This window comes from Trichoderma virens (assembly GCF_000170995.1).
Source record: "Trichoderma virens Gv29-8 chromosome Unknown TRIVIscaffold_5, whole genome shotgun sequence".
In the NCBI taxonomy this organism is placed as follows: domain Eukaryota; kingdom Fungi; phylum Ascomycota; class Sordariomycetes; order Hypocreales; family Hypocreaceae; genus Trichoderma; species Trichoderma virens.
Genome location: NW_014013744.1, coordinates 2,899,070 through 2,917,816, shown reverse-complemented (window position 1 = coordinate 2,917,816; position 18,747 = coordinate 2,899,070). Strand labels below are relative to the sequence as shown.

At 46.4% G+C, this 18,747-nt stretch overlaps 7 protein-coding genes across 7 annotated transcripts; 4 read left to right on the top strand and 3 right to left on the bottom strand.

Annotated features, from left to right (window-relative positions):
• Window positions 1-694: 694 nt before the first annotated feature.
• On the bottom strand, window positions 695-2,139 carry TRIVIDRAFT_147331 (uncharacterized protein; the record flags this gene model as incomplete). Its single annotated transcript, XM_014102836.1, has 6 exons — window positions 695-906; window positions 952-1,102; window positions 1,150-1,268; window positions 1,327-1,530; window positions 1,585-1,913; window positions 1,964-2,139. The coding sequence occupies 6 exons, from the start codon at window positions 2,137-2,139 to the stop codon at window positions 695-697; spliced, it is 1,191 nt and encodes a 396-aa protein (XP_013958311.1).
• A 1,380-nt stretch (window positions 2,140-3,519) lies between these two features.
• Window positions 3,520-4,303, top strand: TRIVIDRAFT_147498 (uncharacterized protein; the record flags this gene model as incomplete). The annotated part of the gene is made up of 2 exons (XM_014102835.1): window positions 3,520-3,674; window positions 3,727-4,303. The coding sequence occupies 2 exons, from the start codon at window positions 3,520-3,522 to the stop codon at window positions 4,301-4,303; spliced, it is 732 nt and encodes a 243-aa protein (XP_013958310.1).
• A 2,006-nt stretch (window positions 4,304-6,309) lies between these two features.
• On the top strand, window positions 6,310-7,683 carry TRIVIDRAFT_67739 (uncharacterized protein; the record flags this gene model as incomplete). Its single annotated transcript, XM_014102834.1, has 2 exons — window positions 6,310-6,615; window positions 7,354-7,683. The coding sequence occupies 2 exons, from the start codon at window positions 6,310-6,312 to the stop codon at window positions 7,681-7,683; spliced, it is 636 nt and encodes a 211-aa protein (XP_013958309.1).
• Window positions 7,684-9,070: 1,387 nt separating this feature from the next.
• Window positions 9,071-9,779, top strand: TRIVIDRAFT_221357 (uncharacterized protein; the record flags this gene model as incomplete). The annotated part of the gene is made up of 3 exons (XM_014102833.1): window positions 9,071-9,148; window positions 9,198-9,269; window positions 9,333-9,779. The coding sequence occupies 3 exons, from the start codon at window positions 9,071-9,073 to the stop codon at window positions 9,777-9,779; spliced, it is 597 nt and encodes a 198-aa protein (XP_013958308.1).
• Window positions 9,780-9,832: 53 nt separating this feature from the next.
• TRIVIDRAFT_67737 (uncharacterized protein) lies at window positions 9,833-11,698 on the bottom strand (the record flags this gene model as incomplete). The annotated part of the gene is made up of 1 exon (XM_014102832.1): window positions 9,833-11,698. One exon carries the CDS (start codon window positions 11,696-11,698, stop codon window positions 9,833-9,835), a length of 1,866 nt encoding a protein of 621 aa, XP_013958307.1.
• A 1,887-nt stretch (window positions 11,699-13,585) lies between these two features.
• On the top strand, window positions 13,586-16,356 carry TRIVIDRAFT_89506 (uncharacterized protein; the record flags this gene model as incomplete). The annotated part of the gene is made up of 9 exons (XM_014102831.1): window positions 13,586-13,716; window positions 13,782-13,818; window positions 13,883-13,947; window positions 14,005-14,047; window positions 14,142-14,741; window positions 14,807-14,831; window positions 14,882-14,945; window positions 15,015-15,912; window positions 15,986-16,356. The coding sequence occupies 9 exons, from the start codon at window positions 13,709-13,711 to the stop codon at window positions 16,094-16,096; spliced, it is 1,851 nt and encodes a 616-aa protein (XP_013958306.1).
• Window positions 16,357-16,638: 282 nt separating this feature from the next.
• On the bottom strand, window positions 16,639-18,194 carry TRIVIDRAFT_67735 (uncharacterized protein; the record flags this gene model as incomplete). Its single annotated transcript, XM_014102830.1, has 2 exons — window positions 16,639-17,414; window positions 17,483-18,194. 2 exons carry the CDS (start codon window positions 18,192-18,194, stop codon window positions 16,639-16,641), a joined length of 1,488 nt encoding a protein of 495 aa, XP_013958305.1.
• Between the last annotated feature and the right edge of the window lie 553 nt (window positions 18,195-18,747).

Genomic DNA, 18,747 nt, shown 5'->3' with positions numbered 1-18,747 from the left:
GCGCGCCGATCATCAGCTACAAGGTGCCCCCTCATTGTGAGACCACTAATCTAATCTCTTCATAGAATCGGTGTTGTAGGCCCTTGAGCCAATTTTAGGGGGAAAAGGGTTCTTACAGAGACTAAATCGCTCCACCTTTCTTTTCTCCGATGGAAAAAGGACTGTAGGCGAATAGGAATGGCTTCAACAACTGATGGAAATGTTTCCATGGGCTGGACGTTGGCCATTCGTGTCCGCCGCCGCGATATTTGTGGGGTCGGAAGGATCTGAGCCGTCAAACGATCAAGGAACTCGTGCATTGCGTTCATTGCTGTGAGGATGTCCTCCATTTTTCCATGGAAATTTAAAAGGGGGGGCAGGGGTCATACCACCTTCTCAAAGAGAGGGTGGAGTACGCATACTCCGTAGTATGTATGTATGTATGTAACCCTAGAGGGAGAAGCTGCAAGCTGTGGATAAATGTTATATGAAATTAATTCTGATGAATACGAGATCCAAAAGTTGACCGAGATTGATTGATTGTAAAATGCGGTAATGTAAGGTGAGGAAGCTTGAGGCCATCGAGGGATGCGGAAATGGTGTAATAGCTGCGTTTAAGCGTCGCAGATATAGAGAATACTACTCCGTCATTTGAGGCAACCTGAACCGTCTTCCGGCAAGAAGTACTTCTAGTTTCCGTTCACTCTTTTCTACTTTATGTTCCATTATCCGCCTGGACCCATCGATGCAACATTAATTCCGCCAACTTTGCTCGTTTGATCGGCTCAACCACACACATCCTCCGAAGGTAGCTTCCTAATACCGCAAGATCCTCCACATCAAGATCAAGTGTCTCCTTGTTGTAGCCATTGATGTATGACGCCTGTATTTCCTCCTCAAGAGGCAGAAACCCGTCCGCAGCAGATTCTTTCTTCAGTTAGCTAGATTCCGAGTAACATTTTGCAGACTAACCGTCTGGTTCCTCGGTGAGCACGCCTGCTTTTAGGCCTTCTTGGATCCGTTGCTCAGGGACCCCTCCGAGTACCTTCTGGAACTGCGGTACCAACTCGCGATCATTGAAACCTGCCTCGAATAGTGTGCGCCCAGTGATAAGCTCATAGGTCTTTGATTTGATTAGTTGATGTGCAAATTTGACTCATTTGATCTTACTGTGCATCCAAGATTCCAGGTGTCAACAGCTCCAGTTAGCGAGTGCCGGAAAACCAGTTCCGGTGGGTGGAGCGAGGTCGGTGTGCATATTGATTTAGGTGGATTGGAGATGAAGAACGCTAGAAGTAACAATGGAATCAGTGCATGGCTTGTTTCGTTAAGTGATGGGTGACAAACACTCGCCAAAGTCGACAAGTTGGACCTCGTCAAGAAGCTCGCTTTTGTCAAATGTATATTCCGGAGGCTCTACAAGAGACTCCGGAACACCCTTTTCGCTAGCTGACCCATCCTTTCTCGAAACCTTTCCTATCCGCAAGTCGTCGACAGTTGGTGTTCTGTTGGGATTAGACAGTCGGAATAAAACGTTGCCCAAGTGTATATCTGATAGTTACGGTTAGCAGGAGAAGGAATACGGTCTGCTCACATTCAATCTACCTCCGTGTACCACACCGCAGGATCGGATATAATCTGCAGCAAAAAGGAGTTGTGAAGAAATTTGACGAGCAAGTTTGCCTTCGAGGCGGTAGTTAGGCTGCCTATTGGCAACTGAACATATCTTGGGACCTAATAACTCAAAGACTACACATAGATGGCGTCCATTTGGGCCTTCAAGGTAGAATGAGTCTACAAGATGAGACACATACTTGTGACCTGGATGAGCAGGGTCACCATTTTGTTTGATGGCCTCAAGGACCTCCAGTTCGCGGTAATGCTTCCGCAACTGCTCTGAGACTACGACTTTTATAGAAACATTTTTATCGTTTCTTATGGATATGTAAGTGAATTTTACCTTCACAAACAAGATGCAACTTACACTTCGTCTCGAGCGAGCCAGACAGTGGAGAATGACCCAAACCCAAGCTTATCCAGAATTCGGTATCGCCCCCTATCGAGTATGTCGCCGAGATGAATTGGGTGGTAGCCTCCAGGGTAATACTTGGCCAATTCTTCTGCGGGTACGCCAATGTTGTATTGAAAATGATCAATCATTTGTGCGGTGGACTGTGGTGAAGATGCACCACACCGCTAGAAATTTTCTCACCGTTCGCTGTTGGCCGAGGCTTCCGGAGATTTTGATTCGCCGAAATCCCCGGGTTCGTCATTGAGAAATGTCTCCCTCACATGATTCAGCGGGTAACCTGTCTTCTACTTCGGCAACAACGCGAGGAGGCGACAGAGTGGATTGTTAGCAGTAATAAACATGCTGCATGCAACTCATCTCAGAACAACATATCATTCACATGCCCATCTATCCACAATTGCACCTAATATCTAACGGACCCGCGTATTTTTGCGTGCAAAGGAAGTAGGTTGTAGAACGTAGTCTATGTAGCAGCACAATGAGATCAACCGGCCCAAGACGTTGGCCCTGTTTGAGATATCACATTGGTTTTGGATGGAATTTAATTTAATTTCGAGTTCCTGTGCCACTGTGCATACAAATACAGTCTGAAATACACTATAAATATCGGCATCATTGTTTCTGCAAGAAGACGAAAGGCGAGCATCCGGGCTTGGCACAATTTGGCATAGATGGGTCACCAATACATACTTGTTAAAGGGCACATGTGGCAAACCCATTACAGACATTTTATATAATGTCCATAAGAGGCTAGGGTAATTAGTAAACCAGAAGCATAAACTGGAGCAGAAGGCTCTATACATCGATTTCATTATAGATTGGTAAATAGTAGGCTAAGATTTTGTGGTAAACTCGACTAATCCGTCCACGGGCAATAACACCCGGAAAGAACCTGAGATTCTCCAGCTTGATAATCGTGAGCATGAATTATAAATCATAAATTTATGATTATTTAATTATTCGTGACGTTTTATATCCGAGGCAAATGCGTGCAGCAAACTACGCGATAGTATTTATTTGTTAATTACTTGTTCAGATGCTGAAATCTGAACATTTCGTTGCGGCCTAGCTCATTGAAGGAATACTAGGATTGATGCGGGCGTGCGGACTAGTGCGGGAGTAGACTCGCAGGGGGAAAGCGTAATATGACGCCCTAGATGTGTGGCAACTCGTTTTAGCTCTGCCGAGGCGAGTATTCATGACTACCATTGGCATTTTAGGAGTTCAAGGATGCATTTGTAAGGTTAAGTCATTTGGTAGTCTGAGGGAACACATATAAAGCTCAAGTCAGCAGTGGAAAAGCCCTTCATATGATAAACACAGTCAAAGGAAGAAGAAAAACCCCCAAAGTAATTAACCAACCCATCCTGTCCTCTTCGCACGCACTTACCATGAAGTTCGTTGGGCTCACTGCTCTGATACCTGTCTGCCTCAGTGCTCTGGTTGAGCATGGCAATCAGTTTAACCTAAAGCCCTTCTCTATCAATCTCTCAAAAGGAGTTCCTCGAATGCTCGAACTTGTCAAGGGTACAAGGCTGCCCGATAAAGAGGAATATCCAGGGCTTGGATCTTCAGCCGGCATTGGGCTTGATGTTGTTAAATGTTTGCAGAGAGAATGGGCTGTTGACTTTGACTGGCACAAGGAAGAAGCAGAGTTGAACAAGTCAGTGGCACAAAATCTGATTCTCCTTCTTATGACCTAACCCTTTATATAGATATCATCACTTCACGGCCGATATCGAGAATTTGACAATTCATTTTATCCACGAAAGATCACGCGATAAAGCGGCGATTCCGCTTCTACTTAACCACGGTTGGCCGGGTTCATTTTTGGAATTCTTGCCGGTAATAAACGATCTGACAGAGAAGGCGACCACTTCGACTGGCAAACCTGTTTCGTTTCACGTAATTATCCCATCGCTGCCTGGATTCACTTTCTCATCACCCCCACCAGCCAATTGGACGGTTGACGACACAGCTCGCGTGTTTCATACCCTAATGACCAAGGTTTTGGGCTATGAGACATTTGCAACTTTTGGAACCGACTTTGGCGCCGGACCAGCCTACAGTCTCTACGAAAACTTTAATTCGTCAACGCGTGCCGCACACTTCGCCTTCTTACCATTTTTCCCGCTGAGCCCAGATCAATTGGCAGCACAAAATATAACGCTTTCCTCAAAGCTGGAGCAGTCAGAGGAACAAAATTTTGTAAACTGGGTAACCACGGGGAATGCATATTTTGCTGAACAAGCTACCAAAGTAAGCCAGGCCAACGTACGCAATTTCATTTGACCTTATTAACAGGCAAACAGCCCAATACAATCGGACTTGCACTACAGGATAACCCAGTCGGACAGCTGGCGTGGATGGGCGAAAAGTTCATATCTTGTGAGTTAATCTCGCCTCCTTAGCTTTGTTAATTTGTTGCTTCTAAAGAGCAAATTACTAACAGAATACATAGGGTCTGACCCAAGGGCAGGAAAAGCTCCCTCAGTTCTGAACAACCATGAGATCTTGCTGTCTACATCGCTCTACTACCTCACGCGCTCCTTCCTCTCCTCAGTGTACATCTACTTTCAAAACCCTAATGGATTTAAGTCAGTATATACTAAGGCCAAAACGGATGCGCCTCTCCTATTTAGCGCTTTCCAGTACAACATTGCGTTTTGGCCCCAAGCACTGGTAGAGAAAGTTGGAAACCTGGTCATGTATAAAAGTGAGTTGGTTCGCTTATTTACCTTGCAACAGTGAATCTAATATTTTGCTAGATCATGAATTTGGAGGTCACTTCCCAGGTCTCGATAACCCACCAGCTTTGATTGAAGATTTGAGAGAGATTGGCAACTATTGGAGTCGGGCTTGAAAATTGGGTGCCTCATAAGTCCGCTTGTAGTACTCAGATTGTAATCTTAGACTTTTCATTATAGAAAACAACCACGTTATTGAAAGTACGATTTCCAATAGTAATGTTATCAGTTCACAACATAGGACATTGGCTGGAGAATTGCTGGAATCATAAGCCAATCAAGCGTGAATATAATAATACTCATAGTCACAGCAAGCGTAGGACCCTATGTACAACTCTAAATTGCCCTAAAGTAAAATATTGATATAACATTACTTGTTAAAGTCATATGGCTCTTTACCAACAAGGGGACAGAAATTCTGAGAAATTGACACCTGCTAGTAGTATGGCACAAAATTATAATAGTAAAGGAGTTAGTTGCATTTACTACGGCTCAACCGGGTTAGCATAAATGCCAAGAAAAGCTTAATAATATCTTTGCAAATTGCATCTGAAGTGAATACGAGAACAAGTCTTGGGCACTTGTATACTGAACAACTTGAATTGAACCCTAAGAGCTCGCCTGTTGGAGCCATGGTATCTTGCGCTAACCCGCAGACTAGTCCGCACGCCAGAAGCGATGTCTGGCCCTGCTAGCACAGCCAATCTCACTAGTTCCAGTCTATTGACATAATCCTAGTTTGATGATTGTCGTCGTTGCCAGCTCGGACACTACGCTGGTAGCTGACTCTCAGCAGACTGTCGGCGCTCCCGAAATATTTCAGATCTTTCAAAAGTTTGGGAATCCTCCCAAAGTTATAGAGAGTGCGGCTTTTGTCCAGGCCACTAGTATAGATGTACACTGTCATGGGCGCGGAGAGTTTCCACATTTTGCAGTACATACCTAATACAATAATAGACATTGTGTACGTATTTTGGGTTCAACTAAAGCGACACGCTTTCAGAAGATATATGAGAAGAACATTCAGGAGTAGTGGCCTACAGCACGTTCTCCTCCACGTAGAAGCAGAGGGTTTACTTAATACATTCAGATGTGTTGAAACTATTGAGTCTAATGTGTATTAAATTAGTGACAAATAAGGAGAATTTTACAATTCTTTAGTAGACCTGTTATAGTATTCAGGCCGTTATTCTTCACATGGCTACGCATTCTTAGAGGCAATTCTTGGGTCTGTTGCAGCGGGCGAAAGCAACAACGTACGCTTCAATGTAATAGCGAGTCGGCAATGGCACATGAGAGCAGTAATAACACTACCCAACAGATAATTTGGATGTGTTCTGCGCTCATTGCTCTGATATAAGCGCTGCAAAACAAGGGGACCTAGAGAAAATTACCGCGCGGTAAGAATCGATACCACATGGAGGTTTTTGAGACTTGGGGGGCCAAAAACTATTTCTGCCTGTGGCAAAGGTATCGACCTATCTCCGAGGGCAGTTATCTACTTATAGGACCAGCTGTCACAGGTTTCCCTAACAATCGATACGCACAAAGATGGTTGGCAGCCGAAATGAAGCGAAATCATCCGCAGCTCGGGTGACAAGCCAGGAAAACTTGGTTCCCGACCACCCCGATACTGCACCAGATCAGCAACCTGCTGCGGCTGCGGGGCCTGCAGTATCGGAGACAATATGGCTCCCTGAGCCTGTAGCTGAATCTGAGGGAGCCAAGTGTCTCAAAAGCGGTAAAGAGCCTAGAAAGGCTGAGAAAACGAAAGAGGACACTGCATCTCAGCTTAATGCCGTAACAGAAGACATTAAAGAGGGCAGAGCCGCATCCAGCCTGGTGGCGATGCATCAGGTGTGTACCGCGCACTCAAGGAGTTGAGAGCTGATTGCTACGGCCATAGTACCGACACGTTTGAAGGGAGATTTTGACGCATCTTCGGGATGGCGATAGCGACAACGCGGGTTATCCCTAAGTCTGCCACCTGTGAGATAATTTTGAGCATCAAGACCCAAACGGTACTCACATGTGTTTTATCCTTGAAGTCATGGGCGAAGCTCTTCGCACCTTTGCCACTTGTTTTCCTTTTGATGGCATGATTCCATACCAGGTCATACATAGGTTTACTCTTCAACTTATGCTTGCACTGGATTTCGCTCATGACACAACGTAATTCATACAGGTACGAATAGTGCCTTGACATGGCACCATCAACCCCAAGGTTTCTATCAACGCTCACCAAATCTCTTGAATATATATCAAGCCAAATAACGTCTTCGTCAAGTTCCGTGATTTCTCTTTGATCGAATCTGGCTACCTAAAAGAAATTTCTATCCACAACGAGACCGTGAAGAAGGGGAATACACCCAGTCTAGTCCCAGCCACTTCAATGGCTCTACTTCAACGACGCAGACAGGACTAGTACAAATGAATTTGGCACTACGTTGGGAGACTGAGGGGTTTCTAGCTGGACTACGAAGCATCTCAGTGAGATCATCCAACCAGTAGCTCTTCGCCCTCCCGAGGTCATTATCGGAGCTCCTTGGGACGCGTCCACCAACTGTTGTAACTTGGGCGCTGTGCTGATTGAAGTCTTCCGCGCTGTTCGAATGTTCAGCGGCAGAGCTCTTCCGGACGTACATTGCGAGCCTATTAACCGTTCCCCAAGACACTACTCGAGAAGGACACCACGATCTTATACGTGACCTATTCAACGATGATGAATTTATCAAAGACGCAGAGCCTTTGGACCATCCCAGTTTGATGACTGAAAATTTCACAGCTGGCCTGAGCCAAGGTCTAAGGGAGCATCTCGTTTCTGAAGTTATTAATGAGGATCGATCCCCAACAGCGTACTTCAGCAATGGATCTTTTGAGACATCCCTGGCTAGGTGCAGTGGACCAGTTCACATAAATGGATAGGAATGTAGATAGTTAATATCCTAGTCCATTGTATCATCAGCTATCGAGTATCGTATAGTTCTTCATTCTGCGTATAGCTCTCCCCTTCTCTCCCCGTTGAAGTTTGTTTACCATAGAGAAAAATGACGGCTCTTCAAAAATAAATGGCTTGAAGAGGATCCTTTTAGATCATTGAGGTTCCATTCGCTACTAAGGCATGGTTTTACTAAGAAATACTACCTGCGTAAGCAAAGCAAAACATTTTCACATCATAGGTAAAAGTTCCACCGTGCGCTTCAATCGGTGCAATGCTACATCCGAGAATATGTTGTATTGCAGAGTAGATTCAATATTATGGATACGAGAAAAGTTGACCTTGGACAAGTCTGTTGAGCGGCGTAATTCGTCCCGGCATTTGATGCATATATACTAGTACCACCTTCTAATAACAGCAGCAGCATACCAAAGGCATATTGTCTTTAACTACAGAGTAATAGTTACAATCGCTTACTCAATATGGTAAGCGTCCGTCAAAAATACCCCAGCCCAAACATACGATTTCGGGCATTCCTAGCTCACGCACCATGAGCTATTTTGTTCAACATATTTGACAAGGTGGCATATTCAAGAAAAGAAGAGCCAACAGGATGAATATGCAAGAGCTGTGTCAGAAGGTTTACACAATCATTAATCCATGGGATAATATGCATAATATTCTATGAACCGTAATTACTACAACCAGTGACAGTGAGAAAGCCACAAGATGCATCTTCATGGGGCCCACAATGGGCTGTAAATACATCTCTAACATTAATATTAACCTTATACTTGTATATGCATCTGGCATAGCGCTGAGGTAGCTGACGATGCTACTAACCAGCCAAAGTAAGCTCCATAGCGGAGTTTATTTATTATGTTATTTACTCCTTCTCTATGAAGAGATGAATCGGGTCCCCTGCCGTTAATCTGACACGACCTACACCCATGCTACTGTCAACTATCTCCTACCATATACGATAGGGAACAATCTTCAGCCCGACCAAAAGGAGAGAGAAAGCTATATGCAGAGTAATATTTGTCTTTAGCAAATTGCCACGCTGACCTGTAGGTGCTAGGATGGAGTGGTTATTGCTGCGTAAATCTCCCATTCTATTCCGCATCAAGATAGCAGACAGATGAACCGGTAGCAGATCATTGCTTCTTTGAGAATAGAACCCCTGCGCGAATCGGATTGCATATTGACGCATCGGATTGTGAATTGAGCCGATCCAAGAGGTAATTGTCAAAGTTGAGAGAGATCTGTTCAAAGAAAATTTGTATATAATCGACAATATTTCTCTCCATGTAATGTATAGCAACAACGCAATTTTACCAAAGCTCTAGTTTTGTAATCTCAACAATATTCACAATGGCTGTTCTGTCTCGTGTTCTTCTGGTTGCTGCTGCTGCTGCCTTAGGTGTTTCTGCTACCACCGTCACTTTGAATGTGAGCCGACTTCCTGTCATTTGTCAAATAGCTGCCTAATATTCGTTAGTTTGATGATGTCGCCGTCTCAAACGACAAGCATTGCGGCCAGACGGCATTGAGCCAGAAAACAGCCTATAATGTAAGTCACCACTATCAATACTTCTTTAGTATAATTGGTGGTGAGCTAATCATCGAAATATAGGGCTTCCTTATTTCTGGCGGTGGCGGAATCGGCATTTTGAACAGCACACAGACCGCCAACTGTCCAACTGAAGAGGAGACTCGCGCCTATTCTTCGTGGTCTACCTCCGGCACTAATGTTCTCTACAACGGAAATGGAAGGCTCAAATTCCAAGTTCAAGGGTCGCAGAAGATCACAAAGTCTTCTTTTGATATTGATCTTATCTTTTACGACAACCAGCTGGCCTTAAACACAACTGTTGAGATTCAGACTACCCTATCCGGCGGAGAACAAGACCTGTACGTTTTCCACACTCTTGAAGATGGATTCGGACCTTATCACATCGAAACCACCGGTGCCCCCGCATCTTACGTTTCTATTGAGGCTCTTGCTATTATGCCTATTGGCGAAGGCCCAACTATCAACACTGATCTTGCTGTTGACACTGCTGTGTTCGAGCTTGCCTAAAAGAATGATATGGTTGTCGATATCTTTAACAAGTATATAGAATTATATATATATCACCATAACGTGAACCATTCGAGTTCATCCACCGCTTTTGCATCCCCATGAATAGCAAGCTCTCCGTCCATCATGCCCCGTATGTAGCAAGGCCCCCCAAGCTTGGATTTGCCGTCCTCAGTTCGTACGACAAAAGGCAATTTCGCTCCTTGGAATAGCACAATTTCATCACCGCTTTTGGTCGTTATCGGTACCAAAGCTAGATAGCCTTTGTCGGTTATACCCATATTACGCCCCCAGGTGATTGAACTGGCTCTGTGGGCATACTTGAATGGCTCTTTGCCGTTGAAAATATGGTTGGCAGTAGTAGCAGTATCATCAGGCCCTGTCAAGACTTTGAGCCAGGCATTAAAGGTCTCCTTGTATTCTGCAAGCCCCAGGCGGTGATAATTTAGATCCGAACCCCAGCAAAGCGTATCTTGAAATGCGTCTGAAACGGTGTCTTTAGTAGGGTAGGATTCCAAGGTAGACGTAAATTTCCACCAATATCGCCATATCTCTATGCATGCTTCGTTACTATACCCTATAGAATCCGGTAACACGCCCGTGAGCTTCAGAGAATCAACCCTGCTGCCTTTTATCCGCAAGTGCAGTTTGTCATTGGAATCTTCATAAATGACAGAAGAAGCGCCTGCTGCGTTGAAAATTTCATCGTCAAAATATTTTAGCGGAGTATCGTTCCAAGACACCGCCCATGAAGGAAGGTCAGGAATGCTCGACCTGAAGAAGCCGTAACACGAGCTCAGAGCGTCCAAATTTCCAGTGTTGGTAATTATGGCTCGTGAAACATCTGCATATAGCTCTGCAGGCGTCTTTTTGTAGTCCGGTTCTGGGAAGATGTTCTCAGGATCCGTTCCCGATGGGCCGAAGAATCCAAGGATGCCATATATCTTGTCCCGTGGATCCGAAGCTTTCGCATTGCGGGTGGCGTTTAGAATTCGAAGCGCCTTGATCCCAGGAGGCGATATCTTTCCCATTCCACCAGTTTCAATCATATGTCGTATGTGAAATTGATGGAATGTGGATGCGATGAAGTTGGTATTAAACTCCATCACCTCAACAGGCTGCTCCTGCCTGATGAGAGCCTCAATGACAATCTTGAGGTTGTGAAAGGTCTCTGCTTTGCTTCCGCAAATCAATGTCGGCTCTTTGGATAGGGCAACCTCTTGGATAACCCATAGCCTGCCCCACCACTTCCTATGGAATACGTCCCATAGGCCGCGAACACGGGGCGTGAAGACTTTGCTGTTAGAGTGCTGGAATGCCTGTCGATCTTTGATGAACTCTTGATAAAGCGGCCCCTCACTAACATTACGACCCGAATTCATTCTTTCTGCAATCTCAACTGCAAAATCGTGAATATAATCCATACCTAGATCCGAGAGCGGTAAACCAGACTCTTCATCGACGGTTGACGATGATTCGCCAACCCACAGCGCTACCCAAGATGCCTGGCTATAGATCTGACGCATTAAGCCAATCTGGAGACTCCTTTCCTCGAGGTTGGATTGATCAATACAGACTGCATCGACCCAGAGCACTTGGTCTTCCCTCGGCCGTCGCAGTCTCTTCAATGCGGCCTCGCAGTTTTGTGTTATCTTGAGAGAAGCCCCGTCACAGAGCAATTCTCGGGACAGAGTAGCCACCCCGTCTTCTGTTGCCCATGTATAAGACAGGGCTCCAAAATTCGGACAGGCATTAACAGGGTATTCTAGGAGGGAGGCCTTAATGGGCAGCTGGTTCAATGAGTCTGGATGCAGGTACAGCAGTCGGATTGATGTGTCGTCTTTAAGTGACTTGTACTGGTAATCAATGCCAGGCTCCTGATTTTTTGCTTCCATACTGGACAAATGCTGCGAATTCATTGTCTTGACTGCAGTGTTTGAATCCACCGTATACTATGGTGCGACGATAGCCGGGGACCTGGATATTGAGAACCTACCTAAGAAAAAAAAAACTCCCCCTCAGTTAGGCAGGCAACGGATATAGTCTAGACAAGGGTGATGATATGCATACGGCAATGACGAGCTTTTTTGCTCATTAACTATTGACGGATTTCTATACTCCCATATCTCAGTCATTATTTACAGTTATAATTTCCAATGATTGAATAGGCGGTGTGCCGTCTCAAGTGACGGATATTGTAGAAAAAGCATATATCGTCCCATATTCATATAGCATATATGCTACGCCGAAAACTGCTTGTAAGTGAACATAAGGAACTATTATGAATCCATCTCCTACGCCTACATTCAAATACTACCTAATACGCAGTTGCTGGGTTGCTGGATAACCGACCTTTCGTCCCCACCATTTAATTATTACCAGCACCGTGCAAAGCTATGTTGTTTCGCAGATTCCTCTCAACCAGGGCTGCAGCTCGGCTCAGATGCAGGTTCAATTGACTGCATATTGACAACTTGGAAATAAAATAAAATAAGGAATTGACTCCTCCAACAATTGCCTTACCATCCATTCCACTGAATGTGAAGCTTGGCATGTCACTTCCAGGTCTTTGGCAGAACCCGATGTCCCACGAACCAGACTGTCAGAGGTGAGGTGCAATACCAAATATAATGCAGCTGTCTCGGAGTGCTAAATACATCTAATACTACTAATAAAACCGATATTATCATAGGATCCCAAATTACATAATTACTAGTATTAGTATATAGGTACTCGATGGGTGGATTATGTAGTAAGCAGGGGTGACTCGCTGATAATAGAGAGACGGCAGAATACGTGATGGCTTAGTCAACCCGCCGAACAGGCTCTATTCAATCAGCCAGCTCAATCATGCAGTAATATTTGCATGCCAATGGCATGTTAATGTGCGGCGGGCCGATTGAGGTTATTGTGTATGCGTCAAAAGCGCCCTTTCGAAATACAGATGCGGGTTTAGCGGATGAAGAGGGAGTCACGGCACGCACATGTATTGAGCCCCTCATCTTGGCGTAGTTACATGTATATCCCCTCTATGTCTTCACCTACCTAGGTACGGAGTAGATGGGTATACTAACGGCTTTTTAGTAGTAATGATACCTAGTACCTACTAATAACGATTGTGCCATATGTATTTGTAGGGAGGAGGGACGGCATACCTCTTATGGCTTGGAAGAAAATAAGTGAAGTAAAGTACAGGTACCTAGAAACATGTGAAGGGTGAAGGGTGAAGGGGCACAAGCCCGCAGCTGTTTTTCTCGAAAGCCACACCCGCCACAGTTTCATCAAAGTTGGAGCAAATACATTAAAATACGTAGTATGGAGTACATGTGCAAGTATTATTAGCCACGCCCTTTACTGGCGTTAAACAGACATGCAACGTACAGTTGAATGCCCGAATGTGCCGAGAGCTGATGAGACGCACATGGGCGCTGCCTTAAAAACAGCCTCGGAAACAACACAGGTAGCTTGCAAGACGATGCCAATGGAAGCGCTGACGACAGAGAGATTGAATGACATAATTAAAATAAAATACATGTAGTCATCTTTTGCTGTTTCCCGTCAGTGGAGCATCGACATCACCGGCTGCCGCTGCCGTCACTTCAAATGTTTGGGTCCGGAGTCGGAGGCAGCAAGATTTCAGTGGAGCCTCCCCGCGAATAGGCGAATGGGGAGCGCCCAATTCGAGAGGCTGCGATTTGGTTTTGAATAATTCGCCTCCAAACCTGCAACCTCCAGACATTTCTGTATGACTCAGAATCTGTTGATCCTCTCCCGCGGGTCGTCTTTATTTACTCCTCTTGCACCTCCTCCTGTCTGGGGACATTTTCTGCTGGGATCGGAAAAGCAATTGCTCTCGCCCTCTCGCCCTCTCGTCCTCTCGCTGTCATCACCACCCCACTGCGCCCACCAGCCCATCGCCACAGGTCAAGATGCCGATGTAGGTCGCTTGAGCTGCTGCCCTGGATCATGCAGAGCTAACCCTGGCAATCCCATCGTCTACAGGCTCAAGGAACCGTGGAAGAAGTACAAGGCTTTCAAGGTAAGCCATGATTCATACCTGCATGCTGGTCAATTTTCAGCCGTCAACTAACTTCAATGCCTAGCCGCCGCATCTGCCCAACCGACAATGGCCTGACAAGGTCATCGAGAAAGCTCCTCGCTGGCTGTCGTATGTCGCAGACACCTCCTCTTTCGGCGCATGAGTCGTTGCTAATCTCCTCCGAAGCTCTTGCCTCCGCGATGGCAACCAGAGTCTGCCCGATCCAATGGTACGTCTTCTTCATGCCGCTCGCGCGATCCAACATATACCTACATGCCTACCTACCTGTGCGACGGCGCTGACATGGGCTGGTCAACAAACAGAACGGTGAGGAGAAGTGGCGCTACTTCCAGATGCTGTGTGCTCTTGGCTACAAGGAGATTGAGGTCTCTTTCCCTTCTGCCTCCCAGATCGACTTCGACTTCACTCGCCGCTTGATCGAAACCCCCGGCGCCGTGCCAGACGACGTATTCCTACAGGTTCTTTCGCCCTGCCGACCCGATCTCATCCGCAGGACTGTAGAGTCAGTTCGCGGTGCGAAAAACGCCATCATCCACATCTATCTCGCTACTAGCGAGTGCTTCCGGCAGGTCGTCTTCGGCTACACTGAAGAACAGACCCTGGAGCTCGCTGTGGAGTGCACCAAGCTCGTCAGGTCTCTGACCAAGGACAATCCCGAGGCTTCTGGAACTCGATGGCAGTTCGAATTCTCGCCCGAGTGTTTCTCCGACACCGATTCTGATTATGCTCTGAGGGTATGCCGCGCGGTGAAAGCTGCGTGGGGCCCTAATGGAGAAGCTGGAGACCAAATCATCTTCAACCTGCCCGCCACAGTCGAGCTCTCAACCCCCAATGTTTATGCAGACTTGGTGGAGTATTTCAGCAACAACATTGGAGACAGGGAGAGTGTGTGCGTGTCTCTGGCAAGTCATACCCTTTCCACCTCTCACGCCTGTATCACCATCATCATGCTAACAATTCTCGGCAGCATCCTCACAACGATCGCGGATGCAGTTAGTATATCCACTTCTGGCGGTGCGGTGCGGTGCTGACGTGGTAACAGGTATTGCAGCAGCAGAATTAGGCCAGATGGCAGGAGCTGATCGTGTCGAGGGCTGCTTGTTTGGGTTCGTTTGTACCTTTGTTGCTTTTGTCGTTGCGATTACGAGACGGTAAATGTACTAATCCTTTCACAGCAACGGAGAGAGAACGGGCAACGTCGATCTCGTCACTTTGGCTCTAAACCTTTACACACAAGGCGTGAGCCCGCAAATTGATTTCTCTGATATGAACTCAGTCATTGAGGTGGTCGAATCCTGCACCAAGATTCCCGTCCACCAGCGTGCTCCCTACGGCGGTAGTCTCGTATGCGCAGCCTTCTCAGGCAGCCATCAAGATGCTATCAAGAAAGGATTCCAGAACCGCCAGAACCTGGGCCTATCCAGCGAAGACCCATGGCTCGGGATGCCCTACCTACCACTGGATCCTCAGGATATCGGACGCAATTACGAGGCCATCATTCGCGTCAACTCACAATCTGGAAAGGGCGGAAGTGCCTTTATCCTGCGCGCAAAACTGGAGCTCGACCTCCCTCGCGGTCTCCAAGTTGCCTTCTCCAAAATTGTCCAGCGCCGCGCCGAGGAACTTGGACGAGAGCTTCTGGCTAACGAGATCACCAATCTCTTTGAGACGACTTATTTCCTCCACGAGAACCACCGCCTTAGCCTTATTGACTATAGCATCAGCCCCGACCGATCGCAGTCTCCTATGCCTTCCGCATCTGGCAAAACTCAGGATACGAAGAGCATGATTCGTATTTTTGATGGCGTTATCCTCCTGGATGGCCAAGAGATTAAGTTGCGTGGTCGCGGCAATGGACCCATCTCTAGTATGGCGGCTGCGCTCAAACAAGTCGGCATTGATCTGGACGTTCACGACTATAAAGAACATGCCATCGGTGAGGGACGAGGTGTTAAGGCCGCCTCATATATCGAGTGCAAGCCTACGGGCAGCAAGCAGACAGTCTGGGGCGTCGGTATCCATGAAGATGTGGTACAAAGCTCGCTCCTCGCCATGCTGAGCGCGGCAAGCAATGTGAGTATTTCTCCCACGAACAGCAGCAGAAAGAAACCTTTTGATGGCTAACCATGTCCTTTAATCTCTGCAGTTCCTCACTAGCCGGCCAACTAGCCCACTGCTGAAGCCGGTTGCCATCACTGCTCCTCAAGAGACACCCAGTGTCATATCCATTCTGGAGGAGAAGGCAAACGGAATTTAAATCATCAAAAAAGAAAGCAAAAGATATTAGTTGTGTTTATTCCATTCATACACCGCAATGTTTTTTTCCGGTGCATTCTCACGAAAAGGCGGCATGTAGGATCATTTCTGGGGTGGATGTAGTGTGCGACGACACACAGCTAAGCTTTTCCAGATTGAATAGTAGGTAGCTTAGTTACGACTACCTCTACCAGTTCAAATGGGATTGAAAGAGAGAAAAGTTTGATTAAAAAGGGAACTGCATGAAAAACTTCATAATCTATGTCTACAGTGTGCTTTCTCCTAGTGTGTGACCTCACGGCGCTTTTTGACTTGAAGACCTTATCGTAGCATATATCTTGACCGTCAACATGGGTAAAAAATTTGGCAAAACCAACCGCATGAAGATACTTGATGCTTGGTTCCTACATTTGGCATTGCTGTGGACAATGATATGGACACTGTGGTTAAGTAGGCTCATCTTCAATGTTATCTTTATCATGCTGCTTCCCACTATGTCATGCACAACCTCATAATCTTCAATGAACCATAACAAATTTAGGACTAAGCAACGCCCAGTTTCTCATCACTTTCCTCCATGTCGCTTTCATCATCTCCTAAGCTCTCCACAGCATTCTCATCATTTGAAATCTCCACCAAGAGCTCTTTCTTCAGGTGCTTTTTCGGTACCTTTCGCCAGCAATCCAACACCTCATTGTCAGGGACAAAACCCGAGCTGCTCGTCCAGAGTGCTTCTGCCACCAGCTCCGTGGTATAATACCGGAACTTATGCCAGCACTTATGCCAGCTGATGCTATTTTCAAGTTGCGCTATAAGCTTCATTTGCCGCAGTTGTGGCATCTGTAGAGCCGCGCGTGCCACAGACAGATAAAATCGCTGCATGGCAGGCGCAGCAATACTTGGTTTGGGGTGTGACTCTCCAATCGGCATGTCACCACAAGATAATGATAAGCCACCACTGTTCAATTCTCCTTCGAAAGAGCTGGATGCATCTGGGTCAGGAAGGAAAAGCCATTCACCAGCATGGGTGACTGGTAGATAGTGTAAATTGAGCTTGACCAATCGGTCCCATCGGGGTGCCATCCCCAGAGAAAGAGTTCCGGGAAAGAAGAGTTCATCGCTGATTAAGATGTCATAAAGCTCAAGCCTCTTTAGACGCTGAGAAAAATTGCGTATAGAGATAGAAAGCTCATCTAATTCTTGCATTGAAGTGGCAGATGGTGGAGTAAATGTAAGCCAATCGCCGAATGTAAGACTGCTGTCCGAGATGCACAACTCATCCATGGGTTGATTAATCTGAGATATAGCGGCTGAAAGACCTGTTTTTCGATACGTCAGTCATATGAGTTGTTCGTTATAACCTATCTCCCAAAAACGAGAAACATACTTGGCCGAACTCTCGAAAAGTGGCTACACCTCCACCAGTCGATAAACGCCGTTTTTACGGCTGGTAACTTTGACAGCAGAACGCAAGTCGCCACTGCAGAGATGTGAATACTTATTTCTGAGCTATTCCCTTTGTACTCAGTTATAGCCACAACTGGGGGGTAGTCGGTAATGCGACCGGGGTTTGTCAGTTCCAACAACGATAAGACACGTCTTCTCTCGAGTTGCTCTTGTCTTTTCCATGAGCTTGGAGAGTCGAGTCGCCCGCTCACAGCGTCATCGGGGGTAGATGTATCAACGTATAGCTTGATACCTTCACGCTGTACATCTTTCGCCTCCCACAGACTCATAACTTGCATAAACATTTCAAAGGTAGCTTGGAGGGCGCGGTTGTTTCGAAGCTTCTCTTCATCAGTTTCTGGACTTTCCACAGGCCCAGACTTAGGTAGTGCGACGTCGAGTTTAATAGTCCGAACGTATCGACGGCGCTGGGATGTTACAATGGATGTGGCCTTTGATAGTCGTCCGAAATCGAGGCGCAAGGAGGCGAAAGTCTCACGTTCAATCCCGTCTTGCCAGATGCGGCTGATCGTGGCATATTTTGCAAGATCTGGAACACGTTTGGCGTGCCGGTCGACAGGGAGACAATCATTGTGAATGAGGAAATAGATAATACGCTGGACAACATTAGGAGCCAGAACGAGAGGTGCCATGATGGGCATTGTACGACGCATGAAACATGAGAGAATATTGGACGGGGGTTGAGGAGAAGCGCAGCCTTGTTATTGGCTTCGCCAGGAAAAGGAACATAAATACGCCGATACTGCATGACGCGTGCTGCAGTATTAACTGACCTTTGCAGATAAGTAAGCGCTTCATAAGGCTCGAGCCTCCCTGTTTGGATAAGTTGGTATGGACAGCATCTGCCACGAGAGAGATTCACGCTCTATATTGACATGTAAGTCAGCTACTACTTAAGTAGACCCTCTGAAGCCTGCCTTAACAGCTAACTAATGGGTATTCGATTTAGCTCCACTCCGTCTCTTTCAACGGCCGATCCGTGACCCACATTGCCACCAGTCGGATGCTGAACAGTGCTCAAGATCCAACGAAAAATACATTGATGCGAGTGGTATGAACTTAACGAATAGCGCCTTGTTATTCTGAAGCTACCTAGAAACGAACGCCTTCAGACATTTTCCCGTCAACGTCCGAAGAACACAGGCATCGACGAGGGAGATGGCAGAGCAATGGTTCCGCGGTTGA